The sequence below is a fragment of the Etheostoma spectabile genome, chromosome 7, assembly GCF_008692095.1.
Source record: "Etheostoma spectabile isolate EspeVRDwgs_2016 chromosome 7, UIUC_Espe_1.0, whole genome shotgun sequence".
NCBI lineage: Eukaryota > Metazoa > Chordata > Actinopteri > Perciformes > Percidae > Etheostoma > Etheostoma spectabile.
Window position 1 is genome coordinate 2,572,158 of NC_045739.1, and position 26,751 is coordinate 2,598,908.

At 43.1% G+C, this 26,751-nt stretch overlaps 1 protein-coding gene across 3 annotated transcripts; it reads right to left on the minus strand.

The window, feature by feature from the left end:
- Positions 1-311: 311 nt before the first annotated feature.
- LOC116692157 (chitotriosidase-1) lies at positions 312-25,034 on the minus strand. Of its 3 annotated transcripts, XM_032520236.1 has the most exons (13): positions 24,835-25,034; positions 24,725-24,751; positions 24,414-24,618; positions 24,271-24,327; positions 24,018-24,183; positions 23,806-23,930; positions 23,594-23,717; positions 21,252-21,434; positions 20,991-21,107; positions 20,770-20,902; positions 20,384-20,651; positions 2,006-2,015; positions 312-328 (listed from the first exon to the last, which is right to left on the minus strand). In XM_032520236.1, the coding sequence occupies exons 1-11, from the start codon at positions 24,887-24,889 to the stop codon at positions 20,386-20,388; spliced, it is 1,458 nt and encodes a 485-aa protein (XP_032376127.1). In that variant the 5' UTR covers positions 24,890-25,034; the 3' UTR covers positions 312-328; positions 2,006-2,015; positions 20,384-20,385. The 3 variants fall into 3 exon arrangements, with proteins under 3 accessions (XP_032376127.1, XP_032376128.1, XP_032376126.1); XM_032520237.1 differs by lacking the exons at positions 312-328; positions 2,006-2,015 and adding an exon at positions 19,697-19,877 and having other exon boundaries at positions 20,366-20,651; XM_032520235.1 differs by lacking the exons at positions 312-328; positions 2,006-2,015 and having other exon boundaries at positions 20,072-20,651.
- Positions 25,035-26,751: the final 1,717 nt, after the last annotated feature.

The window sequence follows — 26,751 nt, forward strand, 5'->3', positions numbered from 1 at the left end:
TTTGATACAATAAAAAAATTGAATTGAAATTGTTGTTTTAAACGGGAAAGTGACTGATCATTTTCTGCCCCGGTTTTTTACAACCCGGGTTTTCCTTCCCTTTGTTTCCTATGCCCCCTTATGGGGTGTGCTGCTCCCTGTATGATCTTAAAGAAAGGGGAAAACCAGCATGTTTTTACTAACTTTTCCCATTATTTTATTTCCCCAATTGGCACAAAATATAAATTTCATTTTTGGGCATTGCCCTTTCTAATTCAGTTTATATCCGGAAATTTTTGTTCTTTTTTCCCAATTATCAGGCCCGCCCCTATTCCCAAAATGACAAAATTTTCACTACTTTCTTCTCCTGACCCCCCATTTTTTTTTGGCTTGTGCCCTCTGTCCAGACGGAGGACTGCCCGGGTTTCCAAAGGGCAGCGCTTAAGTAATTCCTGCATTTTTGAATAAAATTGGTTTTCCCAAAAGTGGGGGTTTTGGGAGGATCCGGGGGAAACAATGGTCGGTGTTTCCAAAGGTGCCCAAATTTACCTTTGACCTGGAGGGGTTGTGAAAAAACCCCTTTCACTTTGGACCAGCCCCCACCTGGGGTTGGCCCCTTTTCCTCTTTTGGACCTTAACCCTGACCCGCCTCCTCCCTTTAAAAGGGCCCTGCCCTGGGTTCTGAGGGGGTTGCTGGCTTCTTTCTCCCCCTTTGGTAAGGGGGCTGGCCAAATTTTTTTTTTTCCCTTCTATAGGCAAACTTTTCCCACCCTTGTTTTCATCCAATAATGGCATATGCCCTCCTCATTGGGTAAACCCCTGACTTGGTCTGCCAGGCAAGATCCGGGGGGGGGGAGGGGGCATCTCTCCCCCTTTTGCCCTCTCATGGCCAGGGTCCCAAAGGGAAAGGGGCCCCTCCCCCCCAAAACCACCTGCCCCCAGGGAAAGACCTTGGCTATCTTTAAAACCCGCAATGTTTGGTTGGCCCTTTCCCCCTAGTCCCTGGACTGTGGGGTGGTTAACCGACCCAATGAGTGTGTGATCCCCAAACAGCCCCAACTTTCTCCAAAACTGGTTTTTAAAATGGGTGCCTTATCTGACCTGATTTGTCTTTGGAATGCCAATCTTTGGTTTTGTTTCATTTTTTAAAACCGTTTTAAATACAGGCTTTTCCAAACTTCATTTCTTCTGGGAAGCTTCAACCCCCCTAGAAAAATTTTGTTACCATTACCAAATCTATACTGGGGTGCTTGGAAACAGGCTGGGTTTTTAAACCGGGGAAAAAGCCCCTCCCCGTGGTGAGGGCAAAAATGAGGGTAGGAAACCCGGGGGGGACCCGCTGGTTTGACATCGTCGAACCAAAAAACCCTGGGGCAGGGACCCGGTGGGGGGTTTGTCAGCGGCCCCTGAGGGCCACAGGGGCTTGGGGGTGTGGGGGGCGGCACTTTTTACTGAGATGTGGGGCCCCCCGGGAGTTCAGGCCATCCAAACTTGCACACTAAGTCCCCTTTCCCGAGAGCTTAAAGGGAAGGAGGGAACATCGGGAAAGGAGTGGAGAACCCCCTTTGTTGGACTGGACGGGGATTTTGGGGTTCCCCTAAAGGACGGGCTAAAGGGTTTTCCTGTGACCCCCTTTAAAGGTTGAGTCCTGTTTTGGGGAAGAAAGACCCCGAATTTACACATTTAAAGGTGGGGGCCGATCACCCAAAAGAAAAACTGTTTCCATTGTTGTCAAGTGGGTGAAGGGGGTCGGGACTCAAGGGGGAAAAGAGTTTTTGCCGTTGGTTTTCAGAGAGTCCCTTGTGGGGTGGGTGTAACCCTTCCGGGTCTCCCCTGTTCCGGGCTTGGTTTGCAAAAGTGGGCGCCCCCGGCTTTTTGCGGGTTTTTTAATTTCGGGGCCCGCCCGCCTGTGCCCCCCGTTCTGGGTCCTTTTTGGGGTGCGTTTTTGTCTGCGTCCCGGCAAAAATTTTCCGGGTTTTTTCCACTTTTTAGCATAAAATGGGTTTCCTCCTTGTACAGGTCCTCTCCCCCCCTGCCTCTAGGGGGGGGCCCCGGGCTCTTTCCCCCTCTTCCTCATTTGGCCAGGGTGTTTGCCACTGTTAAAATTGTACCCTTTTTTTGGGCCCGGGGGGTTGTGGTTGAGGGGGCCCGGGAACTTGTGGGGGGGCCCCCTCATCTTTCCTAGCATAGACGGGTTCGGGGGCCCTGGCCATTGGGGCTTTTGTCACGTGGGTGAAAGGGTTTTTTTGCTTTGTCGGGGCTTTTGATGGTTCTCTCCAAGGGTTTTATGGGGAGGTGGGGTGGTTTGTGAATTTTTTAAATTTTTGGGTAAATCATTTATTTTCCCGAGGGGGTTTCCCGGGGTGGGGGTTTTTCTGCTTTTTGGGGGACGTTTTTATTTTTACTGGTGGCCACTAGGCGGAGGGCCCCGGGCATGACACCCTCTTTCCCCAATCAAACAGCCCCCCCCCTTTCCCCCCTCTTTTAGGGTGTCTCTCCTTTTCACTTTTCACTGCCAAAAATTTCCCCTGCAAAACCCCCCCCCCTTTTTTCCCCTTTTCCTCTCTTTTTTTTCCCCCCCAAATTTTCTCTACTTTTTTAAAAACCCACAAAATTCAACAGTATTTTTTTCTTTTAATTTTAAAACCCACTTTTTCAACAGAGCCCACATTTGGACCAAAAGGGTTTGGGCAAATTTTCCAAACCCTTTACCCCGGGGGCACACAAAACACCTTTTTCCCAAAATTTTACAATTTTTTTCTCTGCCAAAAACTACCGGGTACATTACTTTTTCCCAAAACTTTGGGGACTCACCCTTTTGGATGAACCCAAACCAAAAAAGAACCTGGCTCCCTGTGCTGCGGTTTTTCCCTCATCCGTAAGGATTTCAGCGAAACCAATCTACCGACAAATTTTAATCGAAACACCCACAGACGCTGCTTTTCCCAAAAATTGGGAAACGTTCCCCCTCCCAGATGCTTTAAATCTCTTTTTCCCCTTTTCTCCATTCACTCACCCCCACCTTTTTTACCTCCCTTTTTGCCCGGGGCCCCCTCTAAGCCAAAAACTGACACGGGCGGCCCGACCCTTCCCCCCACAGTACCACTGCAGTTTTTTGTAAACCTCCACCCGTGGGTCCAAAAAATTATTGGGAAACGTCATTTTAAACATTCGCTTTAACTCAGTCTTTGGACCCCAGGTCCAAAAAGGTGAAACCCGGCTCTTAAAGGCCCCCCCACCGTCCCCCGATCAGTATTTAATCACTTCTAATGGGAAGCTTATTGCATCGCTCCCCCCAGTAGCTCCAATTTTTTAAACACCTATGAACACTGGCCCCTAAACGGGGTTTTTTGGCCTTCTCCCAGTAAATTTTAAAAACCCAAATCTCCCAACAGGGTTTTCGAACCTCAACACCACGTGGCTCCAAAACAATTATGGAAACATATTTTTTCAACCCCAGGCCCCCCCACAATCATTCAACCAAAAAAGGAATACCCCCTTTTCTCAATGGGCCCAAAGCACTTTTAATTTTGTCATATATTTTTTTTTTTTTTTTTTTTTTTTTTTTTTCATAATGTACTTTACCCGGGGAGTCGATTACTTTAATTTTTGGGTTTTTAAACCCATTTTCCAAAAAGGCCCGAATTTGGGTGAAAACGGGGTTTTGCCCTTTCCTATTTCTTTGGGAGATCTCCCTTAAACATTCCTCCGTGGTTTTTTTGGGACACCCTTTCTTTCCCTTTTTTCTTTGTTTCCGGGGAAACGTGGACGTCCGTGTAATCCCGGGCCCCGGGGTTAAAAAACGTCCTCCTGATTCCGGGAAATTCCCAAATTTAAAAACCCCTTCTCCCCCAAAAACCCCCTCTGCTTACCCAAATTTTTTGCAATTTCCCCTTGGGGGTCCCAAACTCGGGGGTCAATACTAAGGAAACACTCTAGCTTTGATTAAGTTACCAAACCCATTTTTTAATAAAAAAAAAGCAAAGCTTCCGGGCAAAATTCCGTTCACGGTCTCTAAAGAACATGACTACTCCGGGTTTTTACCCCAAAAAAAACCCCGAAAAAATGGCTTCCCTTTTCCCATATACGGTTTTTTCTTAAAGGGGCCCTATTGGTCAAAGCATCAAAAGGCGGGCATATCACCTTTAAAATCATTATTTCTATTTGGGTTTGGGGGGGGCACGGCTTCCTGTTTACCTTCTTTTGGGAATGTTTTGGGGTGTGTTTTGGGGGGTTTTTTCCCGGGGGGAAATTCCCTTTTTTTCCCCCCCATTTTTAAATGAACACGGGCTTTCCTGGGTTTTCTGGGGATCCGGGGTTTTACTTGTTTAAAATTTAAAGTTCTGCCAAAAAGGGGATCGCCCCCCACCTGGGTGCTAAACACCGTACACTTTCTTTTTCCCCCCCTCCCCAACGTCTGATATGGTTTTTTTTTTATTAAATTTTTTCTAATTCTTCCTTTTCCCCAAAAATGATAAAATACCTTAGTACAAATTTTTCACAATAATTCACAATCCTGATAAATTTTCCCCCCAAAAACCTTTTTTTGGGCCCGCTCCTGCCCCCCTCCCCCTTTTCCCCCTTTCCCCATTTGGGTTTCCCCACCTCATCCCCCCATCACGAAAGATCCAAAACCCCCCAAAAAGGCCCAGCAAAAGGGCGCCTGTTTGGGCTAAAGTGGCAAGGTTTTTACCAACTTTTCCAAAATGGTTTTGGGTCCTTCCCCATCACGGCCTCCCCTTCTTGGGGAACTCCCCCCCAAAAGCCCGGGTTGGGTTTAAAAGGGAGGCCGTGGGGGGTCCCTTTGTTTCCCTTCCCGGAGGCATCAGAATAAGACTTGGGCGCTTTTTTACAACGGCTTCCCCTGACCTTTGCTCCCCCCCGGGCACATCCGAAACCCCCAACCCCCGTTTTCTTTGGGCAGCGTTCCTGACCCAGCCCCCAGCTAACCCCCGGCCGTGCCCAACCCCCTTTTAGAGGACCCAGGGAGTTAGCTCTCTGTTTTTTAAACATTCCATGGCTGGCCCCAAACGCAAAAGGAGATGGAAAGGGGCGGTCCCTTTTTAGGGAAACCCCCCTGGGGTCTTTTTCCCTGAACCGGGTTTGGCCCCCAGACCCTGGGGGTTTGGGCAAAGGGCCCCCCTTTCCCTTCTCAGCCCCCCCCTCTGGGAAACCGTGTGGACCATTTCCCCCGGGGGGCCGCCGGCCCCCCGCCAAAAGGGGGACCCCCCGCCGGGCCTCCCCGAAGAGGCCACCCCCCCGCCGCCCCTCCCCCCCCGCCCTTAGGCGACCCCCGCCCCCTCCCGCCACGAGGCGGAAACCCCCCCCCCCCCTCCCGCCGACAGGGGGAACCCCGCCCGGGACCCTTTTTCGGTTCCCAGGGATTGTGCACTGAACCTCCTCCCTTGGGGGCCCCCCTCGGACCCCCACCGACCGGGCCCCCCCGACCCAGACCGGCCCCACCTTTTTCCCCCGCCCCCAAACCCCCGACGGTCCCCCTGACCCAACCGGCCGGGGCCGCCCCCCCCGTGGGCGTCCCTCTTTTTCCTTGTGTCTGTCCTGCTCTCGGGGGTTTTTTTTGCCCCTTTTTTTCTGCTTGTTTGTATGGGTGCTCCCCTGTTCTCCCCGTTTTCTCCAGTCCATCTCGGTCTGAGTTTTTTCGCCCTTCTCTCCGTGCTGCGCTTTTTCTGGCCCTCAGTCGGAGGTCAGTGCCCCACCGCCACCCGGGTTTTCTGGGCCTCTGCCCTCTCTAGGCACGGGCTCCCGGGCCCCCCTGGTACCGGTTTCAGGCGCCCCCCGGGATCGGTCCCCGGGCTTCCTCAGGTCCTGGCCTCAGTCCCAGGTCCTCAGGAACCCAGCCCCCCATGTCTTTGCTTCTCCTAGCCCTAGTCTCCCTGGTCTTGTGTCTGGGGCCGTCTCTGTCTTTGTCCCCGTCTTTGGTCTGTTCCTGTCCCCGTCTCTGTACCTGTTCGTATCCCTGTCCCAGTGCTTGTCCCTGTGCCTAGTCTGTCCCAATGCTTGTCTCAGTCCCTGTGTTTGTCTCTGTTCCAGTCTTTGGTCCCTGTCCCGTCACTGTCTCTGTCCCTGTCACCGTTCCTGTTCTGTCTTTCTTCCTGTCCCTGCGTCCACACCCCCAAATTGTTCCACAACCCCTGATCCTTGTAGTCTGCCTTTCTCCGTCCGTCCCATCTAAAACTGCCCCTGAACCCGACCCTCTTCTCCGTGCTGTCCGTTCCGTCCGCCCGCCATTCTGCCGGTCTACGCCTGTCCCGTTTCCCTGTGGGTCTTCCGTGGGGCCCCTCGCGGGTTTTTCCGTGAGCCTCTACGGGCTCTTCGTGAGCCTCTCGCGGGCTCTTCCGTGAGCCCCTCCGCGGGCTCTTCCTTGAGCCCTCCGCGGGCTCTTCCGGGAGCCTCTCCGCGGCTCTTCCGTGAGCCTCTCGCGGGCTCTTCCGTGAGCCCCCCCGCGGGTCTTCCGTGAGCCCTCCGCGGGCTCTTCTGGAGCACCTCCGCGAGCTTCGGGAGCTCTCCGTGACCCCCTCCGGGGGCTTTTTCGTTGTCCCTAGTGCGCCCCCGTGGGCTTCTCTGTGCTCCTAGTCGCCCCCCCTGTGGCTTCCTCGTGCCCAAATGCGCCCCCCTAGGGGTTTTGTGGTATACCCGCTCGTACATTCCCTTACGCCTCCCCTAGTGCCCTTTCTTTGTCCTTCTTTGTCCCTGTGTCGTGAGTCCCCCTTTATTCTGTATCTCGTACCTCTCTCCCTTCGGGTTTTATTTCTGTTTTTCTCTCCGCTTTCCCTGTGTTAGTATTCCCCTCCTTTGTCTCCTCGTTTGTCTCCCCCATTGCTTCTTACTCTCAATGTCTTTGTCTCCCACACACTCCCTTTTCGCTGTCCCTCGCCTGTCTCGCTCTCTTTCGTCCCGCTATCTCGGTCGCTTTGCCTTCTCTCTGTTCGTCCAGTCTGTCGGGTGTGTCCCTCTTGCTCTGTCCCTTTCGCTTTGTTTTTCTGTTGTTTTTGGGTGGGCGTCCTCTTTTTCCTGTGTCTGTCCTGCTCTCTGGGTTTTTTGTCCCTTTTTTTTCTGCTTTTTTGGTATGGGTGGCTCTCCCTGTTTCTCTCCGTTTTCCCCAGTCCATCCGGTCGGGATTTTTTTTCGCCCTTCTCTCCTGGCTGCGCTTTTTTTCTGCCCTTGTCGCTTCCCTTGCTCCCTTTCTCTGTTCCTCTCCTCCCGTTCCTTGTCTCCTCGCTCTGTCTCTTGCTTCCTTGTCTGTCTGGTATTGTTCTCTGTGTCCTGCTCTCTCTCTCTCTCTCTTTCTTTTGGTTGTCTCTCTGTTTCTCCCTATCGGTTTTGCCCCTCCGTCCTAGTGTTTTTTTCCCTCTGTCTTTTCATTCCCGGTTTTGACTGTCTGTCTGTCTGTCTTGTCCCTTTTGTCTCTCTCTCATTCGGTTTGCTGTCTATCTCTCTCTGTCGCTCTCTCTCCTTCTATGTGGTCTCTTGGTTTTACCGCTCCCGTCTGTCTTTCTTTTTTGTCTAAACCCTGGGCCCCGCCCTCTCCAATGTGGGCCCTGCCCTTTGTCCCCCTTCGGTCTTTTCTCCTCTGGTCCCTTGCTTGCCACCTGTCCCCCCGACCTTTTTTCTGGACTTCTTCCTTGTGCCTCTGTCTGTGCTCTTTCCTCGATGTTCTCTTTCTCCTTGTTTCCTCGAGCCCTCTCTCGACTCGCCTCCTTTTTCAAACCCATTACCTCCATCTTGCATTCTGTCCGTTGTCCCTTTTCCCTTCTTTCGTCTAGTCTTTTTCTTGCGTTTTGGGCCCCGTTTCTCGTTTCTTGTTTCCTCTTCCCCTTCTTGCCTTTTGTTCCCTTCTTTTTTTTTCCGTTTTAATTTCCTGCCTGTCTCCCTTTTCCCTTTGTATTGTCCCGTTTGTCTTGTATTGCCCCAGTGTCTTCTTTTTCTCCTCGATTTCTTTGCTCCTCGCCTCCTTCCTTTCCCCGCCCCCCTTCGTTGCCACTCTTTTTATCTTTCCTCCCCGTTTGGTTCCCCTTCTTTTCCCGTCCCTCCGCTCCCTCCTTCCAGTCCCCCCTCCGCTCCCTCCCTTTCCAGTCCCTCTCTTGCTCCCTCCTTCCCGTCCCTCTCTTTTCTCCCTTCTTCAGTCGTTCCCTCCTTCCCCCCCTCTCTCATCCCTCCTTCCAGTCCCTCTCTTGCTCTCTCCTCCCCTCGATCCTCTTCGCTTCCTTGTTGGTTCCCTGCCTTGTTCCTGTTCTGGTTCCTTCGTCTGTGTCCCCCGACTTGAATTTCCCCCACTCCTTGGTCCTGTCTCTAGTGCTCCTTGTGTTCTTGGTCCCGGTTTGTTACCTTGTTCCCCTGGGATTTCTCTTCTCTGTGTCCTTGTTTCCTGCTCTGGCTCCCTTTTTGCCTTTTTTTCCCTGTGCTCCTTGGTCCCGTTCCTTCCCCCCTCCTCTTTGTTTATTTTTCGGGCCTCCTTGCCTCTTCCTCTTTTGTCATGTGCCATCCGTTCCCTGTGCCTTTGCTCCCATGGTTCTTCTGTCCCTAGTGCCTTTTGCCCCCGCTTCCCTGTGTCCTAGGTCCCCTGGCCCTCGGTCCCCCTCTCTCCAGTCTGTGGTTCGCCCCCTCTGGGTTGTTTCTGTTCCGTTTTGGGTTTTTATTTGACCTCTGGATCTGTCTTTGGGGGGGGTACTGTTGTGGTTTGGGTTTTTGTTGGGTTTGTTTTCCCGTTTCTGCCCCCTGTGAATGTCTCAGTGTTTTCCCCAGGTCCTGTGTGCTGTGTCCGTTCCGTCCCCCGGGAAGCGTCTGTGTGTTTTTACTTCCTGTTTTATTGTGGAATCCCGGGTTCCTGTCTTGTCTTTCTAGTCTAGCTTTTCTTGTTTGTCTGATTGCCCTGCCCCGCCCTAATGTGATTCCCTGATGTCTCACCTGTTCCTCATACCCAATTACCTCTTGTATTTAACCCAGTGTTTCCCTGCTTCTTGTTGGATCATTGTTGTATTTTCAGTCCTGGTGCCACATGTCTGCGTTGATGCCTCCGATCTTCCCGTGAGTTTTCCCCGTGTAGTCTCCTGTTTTTTTGATTTTCCCCTGCTCCTCTGCCTGTCTGTTTGTGGATTTCGGATTTTGGATTTTCCCTCGACCTTGGTGTCTCTTGTGGATTGTTTTTTGTTAAAGACTGCAATAAAGCCTTGTTTGCCTGCTCCTGCCTCCCTCCTTCTCTCCGCATTTGGGTCCTCACCTCATCACCCCATCACACCAAATATAGTATAGTATAGGTCGATTCTATAGTAATCTCCACAGCGCTGAATCACTTTTTGTGCAGCATTTTTCCACACCTGATGTACAAAGATAACCAACACAGAACATCATAATCAAAATAATGTGCCAACATATATCTTGGAAACTTGTAGTATTTTATTGATTCATCATTTTATTTGTTTGTAGTATGTATTTACATTCAGACACACAGCATATACATGTATGAAAAATGCAACATCTGTGTCGTAATGTAAGACAAATCCAATCATGCAATTGTTAAATATAAACAAATTAGAATACACCCATACAATATAGTGAGATAGCATTAATTGTGTGTAGTGTTACACCCCTATTTCCAACATATAACTCAAAAGTTAAAAAAACAAAGAAAACAAATGACAGCTTTGAAAAAAAATATATATGATGGGCCGTATTGGAGGTGGGCTAATCCATCACCAACATTGTATAAAGAATATAAGTAATCAGGGTTAGTCTTTTGCCCATTGCTCCTTCCACTACAGGGGTTTCCAGTATCTGTCGGAGTGTTTTTGTGGGCTAGTCACAGCAGTTGCAGGGGGAAGTTCCCTTTCTTTCCATTACAGAAGTTATGTATTTTGTTTTTTGCTGGGATAGTTACAGCAGCTGCATTTTTGGTTAAAGACCAGATCTTTTGGGCACCTTTTGGAGGTAGGTTGTTCCACCCCAACAATAGTAAAAAGAATACCGGTCAGCAGGGTTAGTGTATCGTCCATTTTTCTTTCCCTTACAGAAGGTATCAACTGGTTTCGGAGTGGGGGTTGGGGAATAGACACAGCAGCTGCATTTTGTGCTGAAGACCAGATTTGATGGGCAGTTTTGGAGGTAGGCTATTCCATTAACACAATTGTAAAAATAACTTGGGTCAGCAGGGTTGGGGTATAGCCCACTGATCTTTCCTTTACAGATGTTTGATGGATCTGCAGCTGTATCCTCTTGGTGAGAATGGCCTGAAACTATCAGATCAGAGAATCATATTGTGTTAATTGTTTTTTCAGCCTGTTTGATCATAATGTAATATCTCTGCTGAGATTTCTAAACAGAAAGAGCATACATTTGCAATTCAAAGATGGAATAAAGTCAATAAGAGGTGGTTTTATTAATATGAATGACATTACATTCAAAACACACTAACAACAACCACCGCGTGAGGATAGGATATAAAATTTAAAATAAAAATTGTTTGGTAACCAAGAACCAGAAGATGATGCAGGTTGCTGATAATCAAGTTGCCCTGTTTACATAACTGTCCACCTTTATTAATCTGCTAGTGCTATTGATTATGATTAATGCATGTCATGAACTTACCCAAGCTGGCGATGATCAAACAGAGACCTTCAAAGTGACACACTGGTTATTATTTGGTTAAAAACAAAGCTTAGGAGATCAGTTTACATAATTTACAAAACAGGTTTCCCCACTTACTTCTACCGGTCTATAGTGTCACAGATAGGTTTGGTTTTATTTGTCCAGGTTTAACAAGATATTACTCTTTGAGATTTCTGCAGCCACCCCAATGAATTGAGAGTGATTGGAATTTTGTTTTAATTTCTAAAGTCAGCAGGGACTTACTTGGATAATCAACACTGTGTGTTGGGACAATTATCTAGAATAATGATGACACTGTTTTCTGTAAAGAGCTGAATTAAATGCTAATTTCCATAAGCACCACAAACCAAATGCCAGTGTTACCTCAGCGAGAAAAAGAGAAATGGTAAAAACAAAATATATACATACAATACAAACAATATATCTGCATGGCTAGTTCCCACTGGAAGTAAGTGAGACATATGCATTACAATAACTTGTCCAGTGGGCCTTACCTGCAGTTAGAGTGAGTTTGCACATGTTGCCACTGTGTAGACAAGCAGAAATCAAATGGCTTGTATTAAGATGCAGCTGACAAATATAAACATGATCTTCAAACAAATCCTCAGCTCATTATTACTACTGTTAACAAAACGATTGTGACAAAAATCAGAAAACTTCATCTTTTCTGTTCAAAATGGTCTTTAGTAAGTAGGTCAGTTTGATATTCTCTGCTGTGTCCATCAGTGCCACTTAGCACACTTTGTGGGTTCACTTATTAAAAAATGTTCTTTCTTTTTTCATACATGCTACATACACAGCTAATATGTTTTTGCATTTACGACGTAGGCCACAGTAGTTAATGTAGTCCACACAACAACTTAAACAATCAATACATGTTGTCAAAGATAAACACTTAAGTTCTTTGCAACACAAGCTTTTGGCAGATTATTTGTTTTGTAAAATAAATGTTTCATAGCAGGATAGTTATTAATCAGCATAGTTTATTTATCTGATTTACTCAAATCAATTTTAAAATAAAGTCAGAATACTGGCATGAAAACGTAACTGTACCATCACATAGTAAAACCCTCCTGCTTGAGAAAGGATTCCATTTTACAGCACCAATGATATTTTCACTTACCTTTATCAGGAAGGTGATTAAAGATTCAATCAGTGATAAGACAGCACCTGTAATAATTAAAGAACACAATCAAAACTTTAAATACATTAATGAAATTAAAACAGAAAAAAAAGTGATCAGACTTTAGATAGGGGAAAGGACATGGCGCTCAGATAAGGAGTCATTTGACTGGTAGGTTACTGTATGATTATAATTAGTCAAGTTTTATTAAATAATTGTTTCTTGTAGAAAAACTTCTTTATGACTGAAAATGATCACATTCACCTAATTGGGACCATAAACAATACTACTACTACTACAACTACTACTACTAATACAAATAATAATAATAACATTGGAAAGCCACAACAATATTAAAAGATTAAATATCTACACAGTGCCTGCTTGTTCCCTCCCTAAAATGGGTTTAGTATAGTGAGTTAGAGATTGAGCATATAGGCTATAGCAAAATACATAGCAACAACAAAGAAATCACGTAAAATGTAGTTTGTCAAAATCAGAGTAAAAGTGATACTTACAAATATAGTGGTGATAGAAGCGTATCGTCTGATGGATGTCTGATGGATGTGTGTCTGTGCTTTTATATACTGGGTAGACAGCTGAGGAAGCTGTTAAATAGGGTGTGGTTAATTACTCCACTGTTGCAATGTCCAAAGTATTTGGATGCTGATGAAAACTAGGTCAATACTTCTAAGTTCAATTTCCCAATTTATTTATAGTATCAATTATAACAAGATTTATCTCAAGACACTTTACAGATAGACCCACTCCAGAATACAAGGACCCAACAGTTCTAGTAGTTTCCTCTAGAGCAGCACAGTGCGACAGTGGCGAGGAAAAACTTCCTTTTTGGCAGAAACCCGGTCAGACCCGGGGTCTTGGTAGGCGGTGTCTGACGGGCCGGTTGGGTTAGAATGAGAGTGGCAATAAAAAAAAGAAAAAAATGTAGTTGTGAAGTTCTTGTAGAGTTCATGGCATAGCAGGACGCTGTGGGGCATTTCAAGGCAAAGCGGACGTTGCAGGCGTTGCAGACGTAGCAGGGCACCGCAGTGTAGCAGTTTAACATGGCATCACAGAACGTGTAGCGGGACCCATGGCGACAGCTGCTCCCTGATTCGGAGCCTCTCTGATCCAAGGGAACATGCGGGGGAAAAAAGAACATAAGGACTCCGGGGAATGACTCCCCAAATAGGTTTGTAACACGCTTTCTGGGACATGGGGTGCACTAAATGAAAGATAGAAAGATGAGGAGAGGGGGAGTCAGTGTATCAAATAAGTCCCCGCTGTCTAAAAACATTACAGCAAAAAAGAGAGACGAGGTAAAGAGAGCTCCAGCCCGGGGCCCGGGGCCCGAAACTCTCCCAACCGGATCGGGCTGATGCCAAGTCTCCTTTAGGTTCTATTATATTTTTGATATATGATAGATAAATCTGAAAACTATGTGACTAACTAGGGTCCCTAACAATTATCGATTCTATGCCAACTAGTGTATCAAAATAAGTCCACTGTCCCAAAAATATATTACACCCAAAAACCCAAAGGAGACAAGGTAAAGAGAGCTCCAGCCCGGTCGGCCAGAACTCCCCCAACCGGATCGGGGGTATGCCCCAAATCTCCTTTAGTTATATTATATGAAACTATGTGACTAACTACTACTCCCTAACATATTCAATTCTATGCCCTAACTATAAGCTTTATCAAAAAGGAAAGTCTAAGCTACTCTTAAATGTGGAGACGGTGTCTGCCTCCCGAACCCAAACTGGAACCTGGTTCCACAGGAGAGGAGCCTGATAGCTGAACGCTCTGGCTCCCGTTCTACTTTTAGAGACTCTAGGAACCACCAGTAACCCTGCATTCTGGGAGCGTAGTTCTCTCCCAGGGTTGTAAGGTACTATGAGCTCTTTAAGATAAGATGGAGCCTGACCATGAAGAGCTTTGTAGGTGAGAAGAAGGATTTTAAATTCTATTCTAAATTTTACAGGAAGCCAATGCAGAGAAGCTAAAACAGGAGAAAAGTGATCTCTTTTCCTGGTTCCCGTCAGAACACGTGCCGCAGCATTCTGGATCAGCTGTAGAGTCTTATGGATTTTTTCGAGCAGCCTGATAGTAAAGAATTGCAGTAATCCAACTAGAAGTAACAAATGCATGGGACTATTTTTCTGCATCATTTTAGACAGGATATTCCTGATTTTTGCAATATTACGTAGGTGAAAAAAGGCGATCCTTGAAATTTGCTTTAAGTGGGAATTAAAGGACATGTCCTGATCAAAGATGACTCCAAGATTCTTCACAGTGGTGCTGGAGGCCAGCGTGATGCCATCCAGAGTAACTATATCTTTGGATAGTGCGTCACGGAGGTGCTTGGGTCCGAGAGCAATAACTTCAGTTTATCTGAGTTTAACATTAGAAAATTACAGGTCATCCAGGTTTTAATATCCTGAAGGCACGTTGAAGTTTAGCTAACTGATTAGTTTCATCCGGCTTGATTGATAGATATAATTGAGTATCATCTGCATAACAATGAAAGTTTATGGAGTGTTTCCTAATAATACTGCCTAAAGGAAGCATATATAAAGTGAACAGGATTGGACCGAGCACAGATCCTTGTGGGACTCCATGACTAACCTCCATGACTAACCTTGGCGTGCACAGAGGATTCATCGTTAACATTAACAAACTGAGATCGATCTGATAAATAAGACTTAAACCAGCTTAGAGCAGTCCCTTTAATGCCAATTAAATGTTCTAATCTCTGTAATAAGATTTAATGGTCAATGGTATCAAATGCAGCGCTAAGATCTAATAACACAAGTACAGAGATAAGTCCTTTGTCTGATGCAATTAGGAGGTCATTAGTAATTTTAACAAGTGCTGTCTCTGTGCTATGATGAACTCTAAATCCTGACTGAAAATCCTCAAATAAGCTGTTGCTATGCAGAAAGTCGCACAGCTGTTTGGCGACTGCTTTCTCAAGAATCTTAGAGAGAAATGGAAGGTTGGATATAGGTCTATAGTTGGCTAAAACATCTGGATCAAGGTTTGGCTTTTTCAGAAGAGGTTTAATTACAGCTACTTTAAAGTACTGTGGTACATAGCCTGTTAATAAAGACAAATTGGTTATATTCAGTAGTGAAGTGTTGACTAATGGTAAAACTTCTTTAAGTAGCCTAGTCGGGATGGGATCTAAGAGGCAGGTTGATGGCTTAGATGAAGAAATAATTGAATTAAATTGATAAAGATCAATTTAATTCAATTTAAGTCACCTCATACCAGTCCCAAGTTCAAAGTTTTCACCTGTAGTTCCTGGCCAGGTGCGAACAGAATTCTATTGATCAACAAATATCTTTTAAACAACATCATACGTAAGATGTGCTTAATTACAGTACGCTGACAGCATGTGGCAATTAACTAGGGGTAATTGCTCCATTGTTGCATGGAATTCTTGCAATGTCCTAATTATACTTATTATACTTACACTAATTATAATTTATAATTTATACTGTTTATTGATCCCCTGTGGGAAAATTACAATTTACACTCTGTTTTGTTAGTAGTCATAATCATCATCAATAACTTTGATTTCAAAATGTATTTGCAGAAATAGCATGATACCACCATGTTTATATTTCTGTCTGTTGAGAAGGTTTTCTTTCAGGGGACTGAGAACCCTGCAGTCATCAATACTAATGTGCACTAGAGACGGAGTCGGACCACTTACAACAACTTGTAAGTGATAGATTAAGCCAAGTATGTAGCTAATGTATGTAGGTTACGAACAACAACACAGCAGCCTCACTTTGTTTTCATACCTCCGCATCTGCAACAGCGGGACCCTAGGTATTATGTTTTGGGGTTCTCTGCCCATTTATCCATCCATTCATCCTTCCATCCCATTCTTGTGAATATAATATCTCAGAATTGCCTAAAGGGATTTTCTTCAAACTCTGCACAAACGTTCACTTAGACTCATGGATGAACTGATAACATTTTTGGTGGTCAACAGTCAATGCCACTGTGACCTCACAAAACGTGTTTTACGAGTGGATTTGCTGATCTTGAGCTTCAGGTGCTTGCCGTTGCACCATATGACGAAGCTCTGCACTGTTACAAAAGTCTAAAGAAATATGGGCTACTACACTGTTTAGTATGAAGGAATTTTCTGGGTGTTTTTCCATATTTACATTTTTTGGATGAACAGAAAAAACTGTGGCAAGAATGTATCTGATAAATATCTATTGGAAATCTTTAAAAAGAAGTTTGCAGTATCTACAGCTTATAAAGAGGGGATTTGTACCTTGCCATGTACCATATGAAAATAATGGCAAACATTACGTTGTTTTTTTATTTAACAGAAGAAAGTATTTCAAGTTCTGAGGCACAATTCTGAGACGGTTTCAAAACATTTACAACATGTTAAATCGTTAAGTTTAGGTATGAGGACAGAAAACGCGTCCTGTGTGTTGTATTTACTTCACCGCTAGGGACGGCAATTCATGAATTGGTCCTATGGGTGTTATTAGAGGGACAGGAACTGTAGGAACAAATGACCCACAACATGTGGTCATATAGTTTGGAGGACTTGTTGAATAGCATAGCCTATAGCCCCATACCAGAGCTGGCCTAGTTTCAGTGCATACTGTCATCATCACTGTTATTAGTTACACCTGTAATTGTCCTGATATGACAGAAAGGATTAATGTGTGTGTTGTGGGTAGATGTCGCCAGCGGCCGTAGTAAGGTGGGTAACCGGAAGGATGAATCAGACGTTGAGTTTTCAGTGAAGAGGGGAATGTTTATTTCTCCCAATTAAGGCCAAAGGCAACATACATAGTACAAAAATATCAAGAAGGATAATAATAGTCTCAGACTTTCAAAATAGAAAAGAACGGGACTTGTGAGTCAAAAGAACAAAAAGCAAAATACAACTAAGAAACAGCTGTTTACCTAGTGCCTTTGACTACACTGGAATCGGCTAACACGAGACTTACGTCTAATTACTTACAGCCTTTTCCTATATTTGAGCTGACCTTAACCAAACTGGCGCTCCTTCCCAATCTGACTCTCCCGTGTAACTGAAACCTCCCTCTTAAATACCCTGATAGCACACCCCTGTAATGGATCAAACCATTCTCAATAATGACACAGGGGTGGCGCAGTCGGGAAGTATACAAACGGCTTTAACAACAGCCAAAACGCTATTCAACGTAACGAGATACTCCTAGGAATATAAATACAATCCTAACAGGTTTAACCTCTTCAGGATATGTCAGTTTACCATAAACCGTTTATCAATTAAGTAGGAACACTTCGGTGAACTCCGTAAGTCCACCCAGCTATAAAAGCACCTGTGTATAGGCAACCTCCCTTTTGCAAGTACGTCAGAGGACACAGGTAAGATAACACAATATGCACATATGAATGACTGGTAATAAACTAAATAAACAAAGAGCGGATTAACCAAAGAACCAATTGTCATGTGATTATTGTAACTCAGGAATACATAACAAGATAAGAGGATAATGATGGATAAGAATGATTAACAGATTAGCAAGTTAATGGATTCAACGTTGTATGCATATATCACCGTAGTCTTAGTTCAAAGTGCGCACTAGAAAACCACGTTATAATTGTAGAGCTGTGAAGATGAATGGAGTAACGGATAAAGCTAAACACAATAACAACAAACAAACGTGGTCACACACATTAGCATATCATTATGAATCTTTGAAAGTCAATGTCCAAACGTTTAAAGTTAAAGTAGCGCATCGCTACGGTGACGGTCGCAAAGCTTTTGCCTTTAACCTTTGTTCCCCCTAAACAACTTATTTGTAACTGACTGTGTTTGTAGTGTTTACCTGACCCGACTGAGATGTGTTTTTTATTTCCCTTGCCTGGAGTATTGGTACACCCTAAAGAGCATTGAATGTTTAGCATGTGAAAGCATGTCACAGGTGCAGCAGGAGGGACAAATATGCCATTATCTGGAATTTTAATTTATTCTGCTCACTGGGTGTGATTTAGGACATATCTTTGCTGGGGTGTAATTTATGGCATTCCTGTTTCAAGTTAAGATGTCATTTTTTGTTCCCTGCCTTGTCAATTAAAGTAATTAGTGGCAATTAAATGGGCATCAAGGAAGTCAGAACAACACACACACACACACACGGGCACACACACACACACATTATAAGTAGTAGTATTCTTTTACAATTACATTTTTTTTTATAGTATCAATTCATAGAGTTATCTCAAGACACTTTACAGATAGAGTAGGACTAGACCACTCTAGACCACACCATTTACAGGCTACCTAAAAGTTCTAGTAGTTCCCTCCAGAGCAAGCAACACTGCAACAGTGGCGAGGAAAAACTCCCTATCAGGAAGAAACCTGGGACAGACCCATGCTCTTGGCAGGCATTGTCTGACGGGCCGGTTGGGGGTTGACATGAATAGTGGCAATACCAGTCACAATAATATATGAACTGTGACCTAAAAAAATAGCAGTTTGTAGTAGTTCATGGCCTAGCAGTGCACTGTGTGGCATTGCAAGGCTCAGCATTGCGTAGCAGAGCAAAGCAGGATGTAGCAGGGCATCACAGAGTTTAGCAGGGCATTGTAGGACGTGTAGCAGGATGATGGCGACAGCTGCAACCATGATTTTGGAGCCTCCCTAATCCAAGGAAACATGCTAGGGGAAAAAGAACATATGGACTCAGGGCAATGACTCGCCATGACTAGGTTAGTAACGAGCATTCCTGGGACACGGATGCACACAAATGGAAAGATAAAGGAGCTCATTGTGTCGAAGGAAGTCCCTCGGCAGTCTTAAACTATTACAGCATAGCTAAGAGAGACGGGGTAAAGAGAGGAGCCTGGTCGGACTGTACTGCCCTGCCTCCCTCTAGTTTTATTAAATTAATGATTACATGGTAAATTAATCTGATGACTATGAAGAGAAGCAGAGAAGAAAAGGGGTGCCATGTCTGTGGCTATACACCCTCCCCTGCTGGTCTAGGCGAACGCTCCAACTCATCAATTCCTAAATGTAAGCATTTTCAAAGAGGAGAGTTTTAAGTTTACTCTTAAATGTGGTGACGGTGTCTGCCTCCCCAACCCAGACCGGAAGCTTATTCCACAGTAGAGGAGCCTGATAGCTGAAGGCGGCTTTTCTGACAGAGAATTTAAGTTTAGCTTAATGTTTTGACATTTTTCTAGACTTTGTCAACCATACTGTGACTTTTCAAGTGAGACTATAGATAAATACGGCTATGGACTATACTGTGACATACTTCTGTATGCACATGTTTTGACATTATACTATGACTTTTTAATCACTTTTTCAACTTACTATACTATGCCTTTTTCAACACTTTTCAAAATTCTGTACAATGATTTTTGTAATCGTATATTTTTGACATACTGTGCTGACTTTATCACTTTTTACATACTATCTATGCTTTTTCAACTACTTTACATTAAGACTTGTACTGACTTTTTACAGTATTTTCACATACTAACTGGCTGTTTATAAGTTGTTTCGACATACTATGCTATGATTTTTTTTTGAACATGCTATCTATAGACTTTTTGACATGACTTTTAATGGCTCTTTTTGACCATACTATACATGACTTTTTATCATTTTATCACATACTATACTATGATTTTTTCATCTACTATTTGACTTTTTTATGGTTTTTAGACACATACTTGACAAACTGGATTTCATATCCACTAAACAAATAGAATATGAAACTTTTAACACATATATATATTTATGGTTTAATACATACTATACAAAATGATAGTATGATACATGATATAATATATATATAACAATTATACACATATAAATCAACACTATCTAAAAACAATGGGCAAAAGCAGAGTTCGAAAACAGGCCGTTCCTGGCAACAGTATCCAAAAAACGCTAAACTGAGACTGGCAGAAGATCTAAAGAAACCCTTAGAAGCTCACATGGAATGGGCTAGACCGCTAAACTTGTGCGTAAAAGACATACTGTCAGAGAACAAATAGCAAGGGTGTGAATAAATACACTTGGTGGAGGGGAGGCAATAGACACAGGTGCAGGACATTAGGGCTGGGAAGTTGATCACAAAAGGCAGAAGGCAGACAATAACCGGAAGTTGACTTGCAACGCAATCACACGAAGAGTAACAAAAATAAACAGGAAGTGAGAAAAGTAAGATGAATGTGAAGGAAGCGGCTAGGAGCGGTAGCTGGGCATGACAATAGAGTTAGCATAATGGGTGAGATCAGTTCAGGCTTTTGATCATAATGTCAATCTTGTATTTATTTATATTTTATTTTATTATTATTTATTCATTTTTACATATTATAGACCATTAGGCTACTACATTACATTTTATGTTTTAAGTTACAGTGTAGTGGAAAAGCCACCAATCCTTAACCTTTACCATTGTGTGTTTAATGCTTAAGGTTTAATTATCTGTTTTAGGAAAGAGAAAAAAAAAATCTAAGGAAAACATAAGATAATCAATTACACATAAAAAAAATATACATATATATATATAGTCTCACAAGCACTACGTTCCCATTGTTAAATTAACTTAACAAAAAATCCATTAACTAATAAGAATAAGAATTATTTTTGCTCACTTTTGATGAGGTGCAAGCTTTTAAGGCCAGTTACAACATTTGCAGCTATCTTGGAAGACCAAATTAGCTGGGCAGTTTTGGATCCAAGTGACGCCGTTGGCACAATTGTAAAAGGAACCTGGGGCATCAGGTTTGGCATAAACCCCACCAGTCTTTGTAGAACAGAAGTTGTCTTGGTTGTTGGATGAAGTAGTGATTGTTGGTCTGGGAGGAAGTTTATGAGGTTGATTTGTTTGTTGAGTCACTAGATCTGGTTTGGGTCCTGTAGTGGGAAGAGGAGGAAGATCTGCAGAAGTAATAGGCTATGATCAGTAGCCTGTACAGTCAGTGTAAACAAATGTCAAATTAATTCTGTGTGGTTTCTGAAAGAAGTACTTCAACAAGTAATATATGATTCTACTCACCTTGGGCTACAAGAGAGCGGAGATAGCTTATGAGAGGGTAATTTCCCTGGTTGCAGAACTGTCCATTAAAGTCATCCAGATCCAGAGTCCAGACAAAAGCTCCTCCAAATCTGTTGTCCTTTAGGTAACGAACCTGAATAAATAACGACAGCAACAATGTACATACTTAAACGTAACTGACAAAACAATGAGCAAACTTTTTTATAGAAACATACAACTACCTTAGTCGCAAAACTTTCTTTGTTGTCATATCCAACCCACTGATTTTGTTTGACCGCATATGGAACTTTCTGATCCTCTATCAGCTGGACACTGGCCCCTTGAAGAAAAGTGCAAATCTGAAAAAGAAGGTTGCAGTTCAGATTTTAAAGTGTTGTATGAAAGCTCTGTTTGATTATTTTATAATAAAATATCATCAGTTACAGAGAGTTACTACTAAAACACAGACAGAGTTAAATGCAATAAGTCATTGCCAGTTTCACCTCATAATAGGACCAGAAGCCAGCCTCTCTTGTAAAAGCACCCGCAGCAGCTGGACCACTGGCTGGTGCTCCAACCAGACTGGATTGACTAGAAAGTTGGAATGTTCTTCCATATGTAGCAAAACCCATATTTAACTTTTCTACAGGTGTTCCCTTGTCTCGCCAATATCTCATAGAAAAGTCCTGAAATGTGAAAATAAAGAGACAGACTTTAAGACAGTAAGATTTCCAAACAAATGTAATGCAAATTCTTACCAGATTTATAGAAATTTGCAAGGGGAGTATAAGGGAATGTGTGTTTCCATCTTCACAACTTTTATGTGAGTATGAGAAGTTCGGCTAATTGAGACAGCTGGCGCTTATTCTACATTCAACTTTAAATGATTGCAGAAGAAGACAATGAGATGACATAATTTAAAGAGTTAAACCTCAAACTCAAATAACGGAACAACAGATGCAAATAGTTATGTTTGATTCAAGTTTGAGGAATGTTAGTATCATTATCGCTCCTCACATGACTGATGTTTTAATCTAAGACTGTGAGTTGTTTCTCAGGAGATAATCAGCAATAAAGACCCATAATTGCATTTACTTTTAAGTGGGGCCATATTCATGATGATGGAAGCAAAGCAGGAAGGATTAAGCCCTCTACAGGAAGGGCCAAAGCCGTCTCTATTTTTTGAGGAGGCTGAGGTCCTTCAACATCTGCAGGACAATGCTGAGGATGTTTTATGAGTCTGTGGTGGCCAGTGCTATCCTCTTTGCTGTTGCATGCTGGGGCAGCAGGCTGAGGGTAGCGGACGCTAACAGATTCAACAAACTGATTCACAAGGCCAGTGACGTTGTGGGGGTGGAGCTGGACTCTCTGTTGGTGGTGTCAGAGAGGAGGACGCTGTCCAAACTACATGCCATCTTGGACAATGTCTCGCACCCACTCCATGGCTTGTTGCTCAATCACAGGAGCACTTTCAGTGATAGACTCATTCTCCCAAAATGCACCACAGAGTGCCACAGGAAGTCATTCCTGCCTGTGGCCATCAAACTTTTTAACTCCTCCCTCTGAGTATCTGACACACTGAGAGGTTGAAACTGGACAATATTATCTGTAATATCTGTTTTGTGCAATAACACTGGCCTGACATGTTTGCAATTCTCAACTACTACAATTATTATCATTATTATTATTATTATTATTTTACATTTCACCATTGCAGTTCCTTAATTATGTTAATTATGTAAATAATGTATAATAACATTCCTTTATGTAAATACCGTACATATCCAATTCCTTATATTTCTTTATTTGTATTTCTACTCTATTTATAATATTTGTGCAACTGCAACAAATAGTTTCCCTGCGGGGATCAATAAAGTATTTCTGATTCTGATTCTGATTCTGATTACAGGGCCAAACACGTTGAGGTGGTGGATAGTTCAAACTAACACAGGAGTTTCAGTAACACGTACACACTAACTACCTAGTTTTGTTTCCCAAACCTAACCAAACTACAACAGTTTCAGAACTTTAACAACATGTTTCAAATCACGACTGTTAGATTTAGGTATTATGGAATTGTTCTTTCATCTGCTTTTATTTTCCATCTCTTCAGTGCAGCAGAGGCTTTAGTGTACATCTAAGTCACATGCTTCATGTAAATAAGGATTCATTTGCTAAATCTTTTTGCTTTGCATTTTGCATTTATTGATGACCCAACATTTCCACCTCAGCCAATCTTATAAGAATTTTGCAATATTTTAGCTTATTTTACTTTTAGCATTTCCAGCGGGATTTTTTATGCGCAATTTACATTTTTTTGTAAAAGCAGGTTTATGGAAATGCATTTATCCAAAAAGAAATACTCATAGTTGGCATTAGGGAAAAGTTTGTCTCATAATGCCAGACCTTTCTCCACAGCGCTGCGAAGAAGGGTCTAGTTAGTCCACACAGCATTCATGGGAGAAAAACGTACCCTTGTTTATTGGGGTTTCTTTCAACCAATCGCAATCATCGTGGGCATTGCTAAGTGTCCGACAGAGCCACGTTGTTGCTGCAAAATAGCGCCGGGAAGGAACTTGTTTTTGTGGAACATGTATACTTTCAAAGGTTGTTTTAGTCATGCAATGGGAAACTCAGATTTTACAAATGTCTGAATTCACCCTGCAGAGATCTGAGGAGCATAGTCCTCATCGATCTACTGGAATTTAAAATTACAACACAAAGAAGGCAGAGGGAATTTACAGCGGCACCGGAGCAATCCTAAAAGTGGAAAGTGTGGATTTAGACATGGGAAGAGTAACATTTACATTAATGATGCAGCTTAAAGATGAATCCCTGTACTTACAGTATTTAGGTAAACTTGTTCCCCTGTTTCATGAGCTGCCTTGTACAAGGGGCTGTTATGTCCTGTCACACTCTCCCAGGTGCCATGATAGTCATACGTCATCACGTTGATAAAGTCCAGGTACCTGATGAAGTGCGTATGAGATCAAGAACACCAACACATAATGACTGATAATCATGGGGATAATGTGGGGGAGTAACATTGTGTTGTACTTTGCCATCTCTGCGATTTCATAACCAGCATCAATGGTTCCTTTCCCAGCAGCCACAGCAGCAGAAACCAATAATCTGGGCTGGCCAGTTGTTGTTCCCTCAGACTGATAGGCCTCTAGGAGTTCCTGTACACCATAGAATCATGGAAAAGTCACTTTGTGGTACATGTTAAACATTATTTTAAACACAGGAAGAGTAATTGTGGATCAGACCTTGCATAGCACTGTGAATCTCTGTTTGTCCTCCAGAGGACTTCCTCTTCCAGCAGGGTATTCCCAGTCCAAATCAAGTCCATCAAAACTATATTTCCTCAGTAGTTTGATAGAAGATTGGATGAATGTATTTCTGTTGGCTTGTGTTGAAACCATTGTTGTAAATCTGTGTAGAATTTGGGGAAAGTAAAGCTTTTAACATGACAAATATACAAAACATTGAACTTTGTTTTTTTAATACTAAATATCTCACTTTTGTGTTCCAAAGTTCCAGCCTCCGACTGCCAACAGCGTTTTAAGATTTGGATTCCTGTGGGAATATACAGATTTAGTTGCCTGCATTCACTACTGAACATAACATTTTACAGAGACAATGCTAAAATATGTTGGACTGACCTCTGTTTGAGTCCATTAAAGGATGTATAGAGTGCATCATCATTCCATTCTACGGTGACCAACTCATTTGCATCGTTAATACCAGCAAAGGCATAGATCAGGTGGGTACATAGGTTTGGATCAATATTCAGAGGCATGAACCGACCATTGCCAGGACGGTATTGGGCCCAGTTAGTGAAATAACACACCAGTCTGGCAGATGACACTAATCACGGAAGAGCATAAATAGTTTTCATTAGTTGTTGAAGAATACTCAATTTAGACAGTTGCTACTAAGATTGTTCAAAATTATTTATTGCTATGAAACTCACCCAAACTGACAAAGGACAGACAGAGACCTTTAAAGTTACAGATTTAGTTAGTACGTATAAGGTAACGTAGATATTGGAACAACATTTGCCTGGTTTTCATTGTGGCTTACCTGCAATTAGAAATAGCTTTCTCATGGTGGTTGTTCTTGGATGGGCTCTTATCATATCAAAAGGAGAGCACTTTATAGTTTTTTTTTAACTGATGAAAAATACACAATCCATGGTAAACATTAACCAGGAACAAATAGACAAATGGCAGGTCCACAAGATTAGGACGCTACGCAGTTGCATCATGCAAGTAAGTCAAATAACAGAAGTTGGTACCTTTGGTACATGCAGAAAACAAATAACTTGTGAGTGATTGTAATCAAAACAGACCAACCCATTTGGCTGCAAAATTTTTAAATATTTGGCTGTCTGACATTATGTTAAGCATCTATCTAGCACTTTATTTCGCATCAATTCAACAGTTTAAGTTTTTGGTCTATAGTATTTCAGCATTCTAAAACTGTGTTTTGCCTTTTCCATTTTCTAAGATGGTTAGTGACATTGAGATGATAGATGACTGCAAAGCCCTTTTTTTTTGCTTCTTTGGACTTTAGACGGACCAAACAAATACAGTGTTTGTTCAGGTTAGGATAATTATTTATCAAGGGATGGACAGAATAACTGAAATTTATGGCTGTAACCAAAGACAGTCTTGGTCAACTAAAGTCCTGAAATTTTAACTGTACTGTCCTGCAGTACTTGTCCTTGTAGGCTATTTGCAGTATGTTCAATCCTTTTTGACCTAATTATTTTGCACGGAATTGCCACTCGTCTGTCGGCTCTGACAGCGCTGCATCAGCGCATGCTCTGTGCACGTTCTCGCACGGAGCGCCTAAACGTGGAGCTCAGCTTCGCGGCTGAGACACAAATAGACTATCAGTCTAAAGCTTTTACTATTAAACACAAAAGGCACGTCTACTTTAATATATACTGTATATTTAAACATATCTGTGGTCAAGCTCAGTGCCTCGCGGTGTTGCATTAACTCTGAAACTTTCTCTTTGGGTCCCTCACATTTTCCGGAAGTCCATGCATGATTCATTCATTCATTCATTCATTCATAGAAAAAGTTACATTACATTACAATGTAAAAACGGGCCTGACTTAGTTTAAAAATTAGTTTTCTGCAAGGTCCTGTTCTGCAGAAACATAAAACATGGTACCACACGTCAGGACAGACATTACTACAAGACATAAATATGGAAAGATAAAATTTAGACAACTAAAACAACAATACAGTTACATAAGGACAAAGAGATTTATACAAGACATCAGTTGGGCTAGTCAGATACAGATAGTGCAAACAAGGCTTGGACAATACATGAACATGATGGTGTGGCGTGCTGGCGCTGTATATTAACAAGTTCTTAAAACCTCAGCCCTCCATAACAGCAATGGGCCTCATATCCTGAGCAATAAAGTTGACAACTCCTTCCTTGATATTATTTTTGCGTTTGGATGGTAGAGGCTTAACATCCAGCGTGGTGTGGGTGTGTCTAGGGAACGCTACCGTGGTTGCGAGTGGGTGCGCCTGTAGGTATAAAACGATTATTAGACTATGAAATATGCCAACTCTGATAAGTTCATATAGCCTACACAAAACAGACAGGGCAACCTAACGAAGACAAGTTAGCTTACCATTTTAGGTGATATTCCATGTTTGTAGTCCAGCTGCGATATGCAAACTGTTGCTTGCAAACTTTGCATTCAACTTTTTCCCGTTATCTATTTTTGTAAAATGCCGCGACATTGCCAACGTCTTCGACATGGTAGAGGAGGACTGACTGTAAATTAAACACTCACAATTAAATAAATATTCATCAAACCACTAAAACAAGGCTTTCTAGTTCTTTCTTCAATCTGTCCCCAGTGGGTTGGGCTAATCCAAAAAAAGTGAAAACAAGGGAGTTGTTCTGAAGACAGACTGTTACCTGTAAAACAGGGGTGCTCTGAAAACACCCCCATTAGCGATAAGTGCT

Bases quoted from the DNA above. Each gene is read 5' to 3' on its own strand.
- LOC116692157 (XM_032520236.1), bottom strand. From the start codon at position 24,889: ATGATAAGAGCCCATCCAAGAACAACCACCATGAGAAAGCTATTTCTA. The intron at 21,435-23,593 runs GTAAGTACAGGG...TTCACATTTCAG, and splicing joins AACAAGTTTACCTAAATACT to GACTTTTCTATGAGATATTG. The intron at 20,903-20,990 runs GTAGTTGTATGT...TTATTTATTCAG, and splicing joins AAGAAAGTTTTGCGACTAAG to GTTCGTTACCTAAAGGACAA.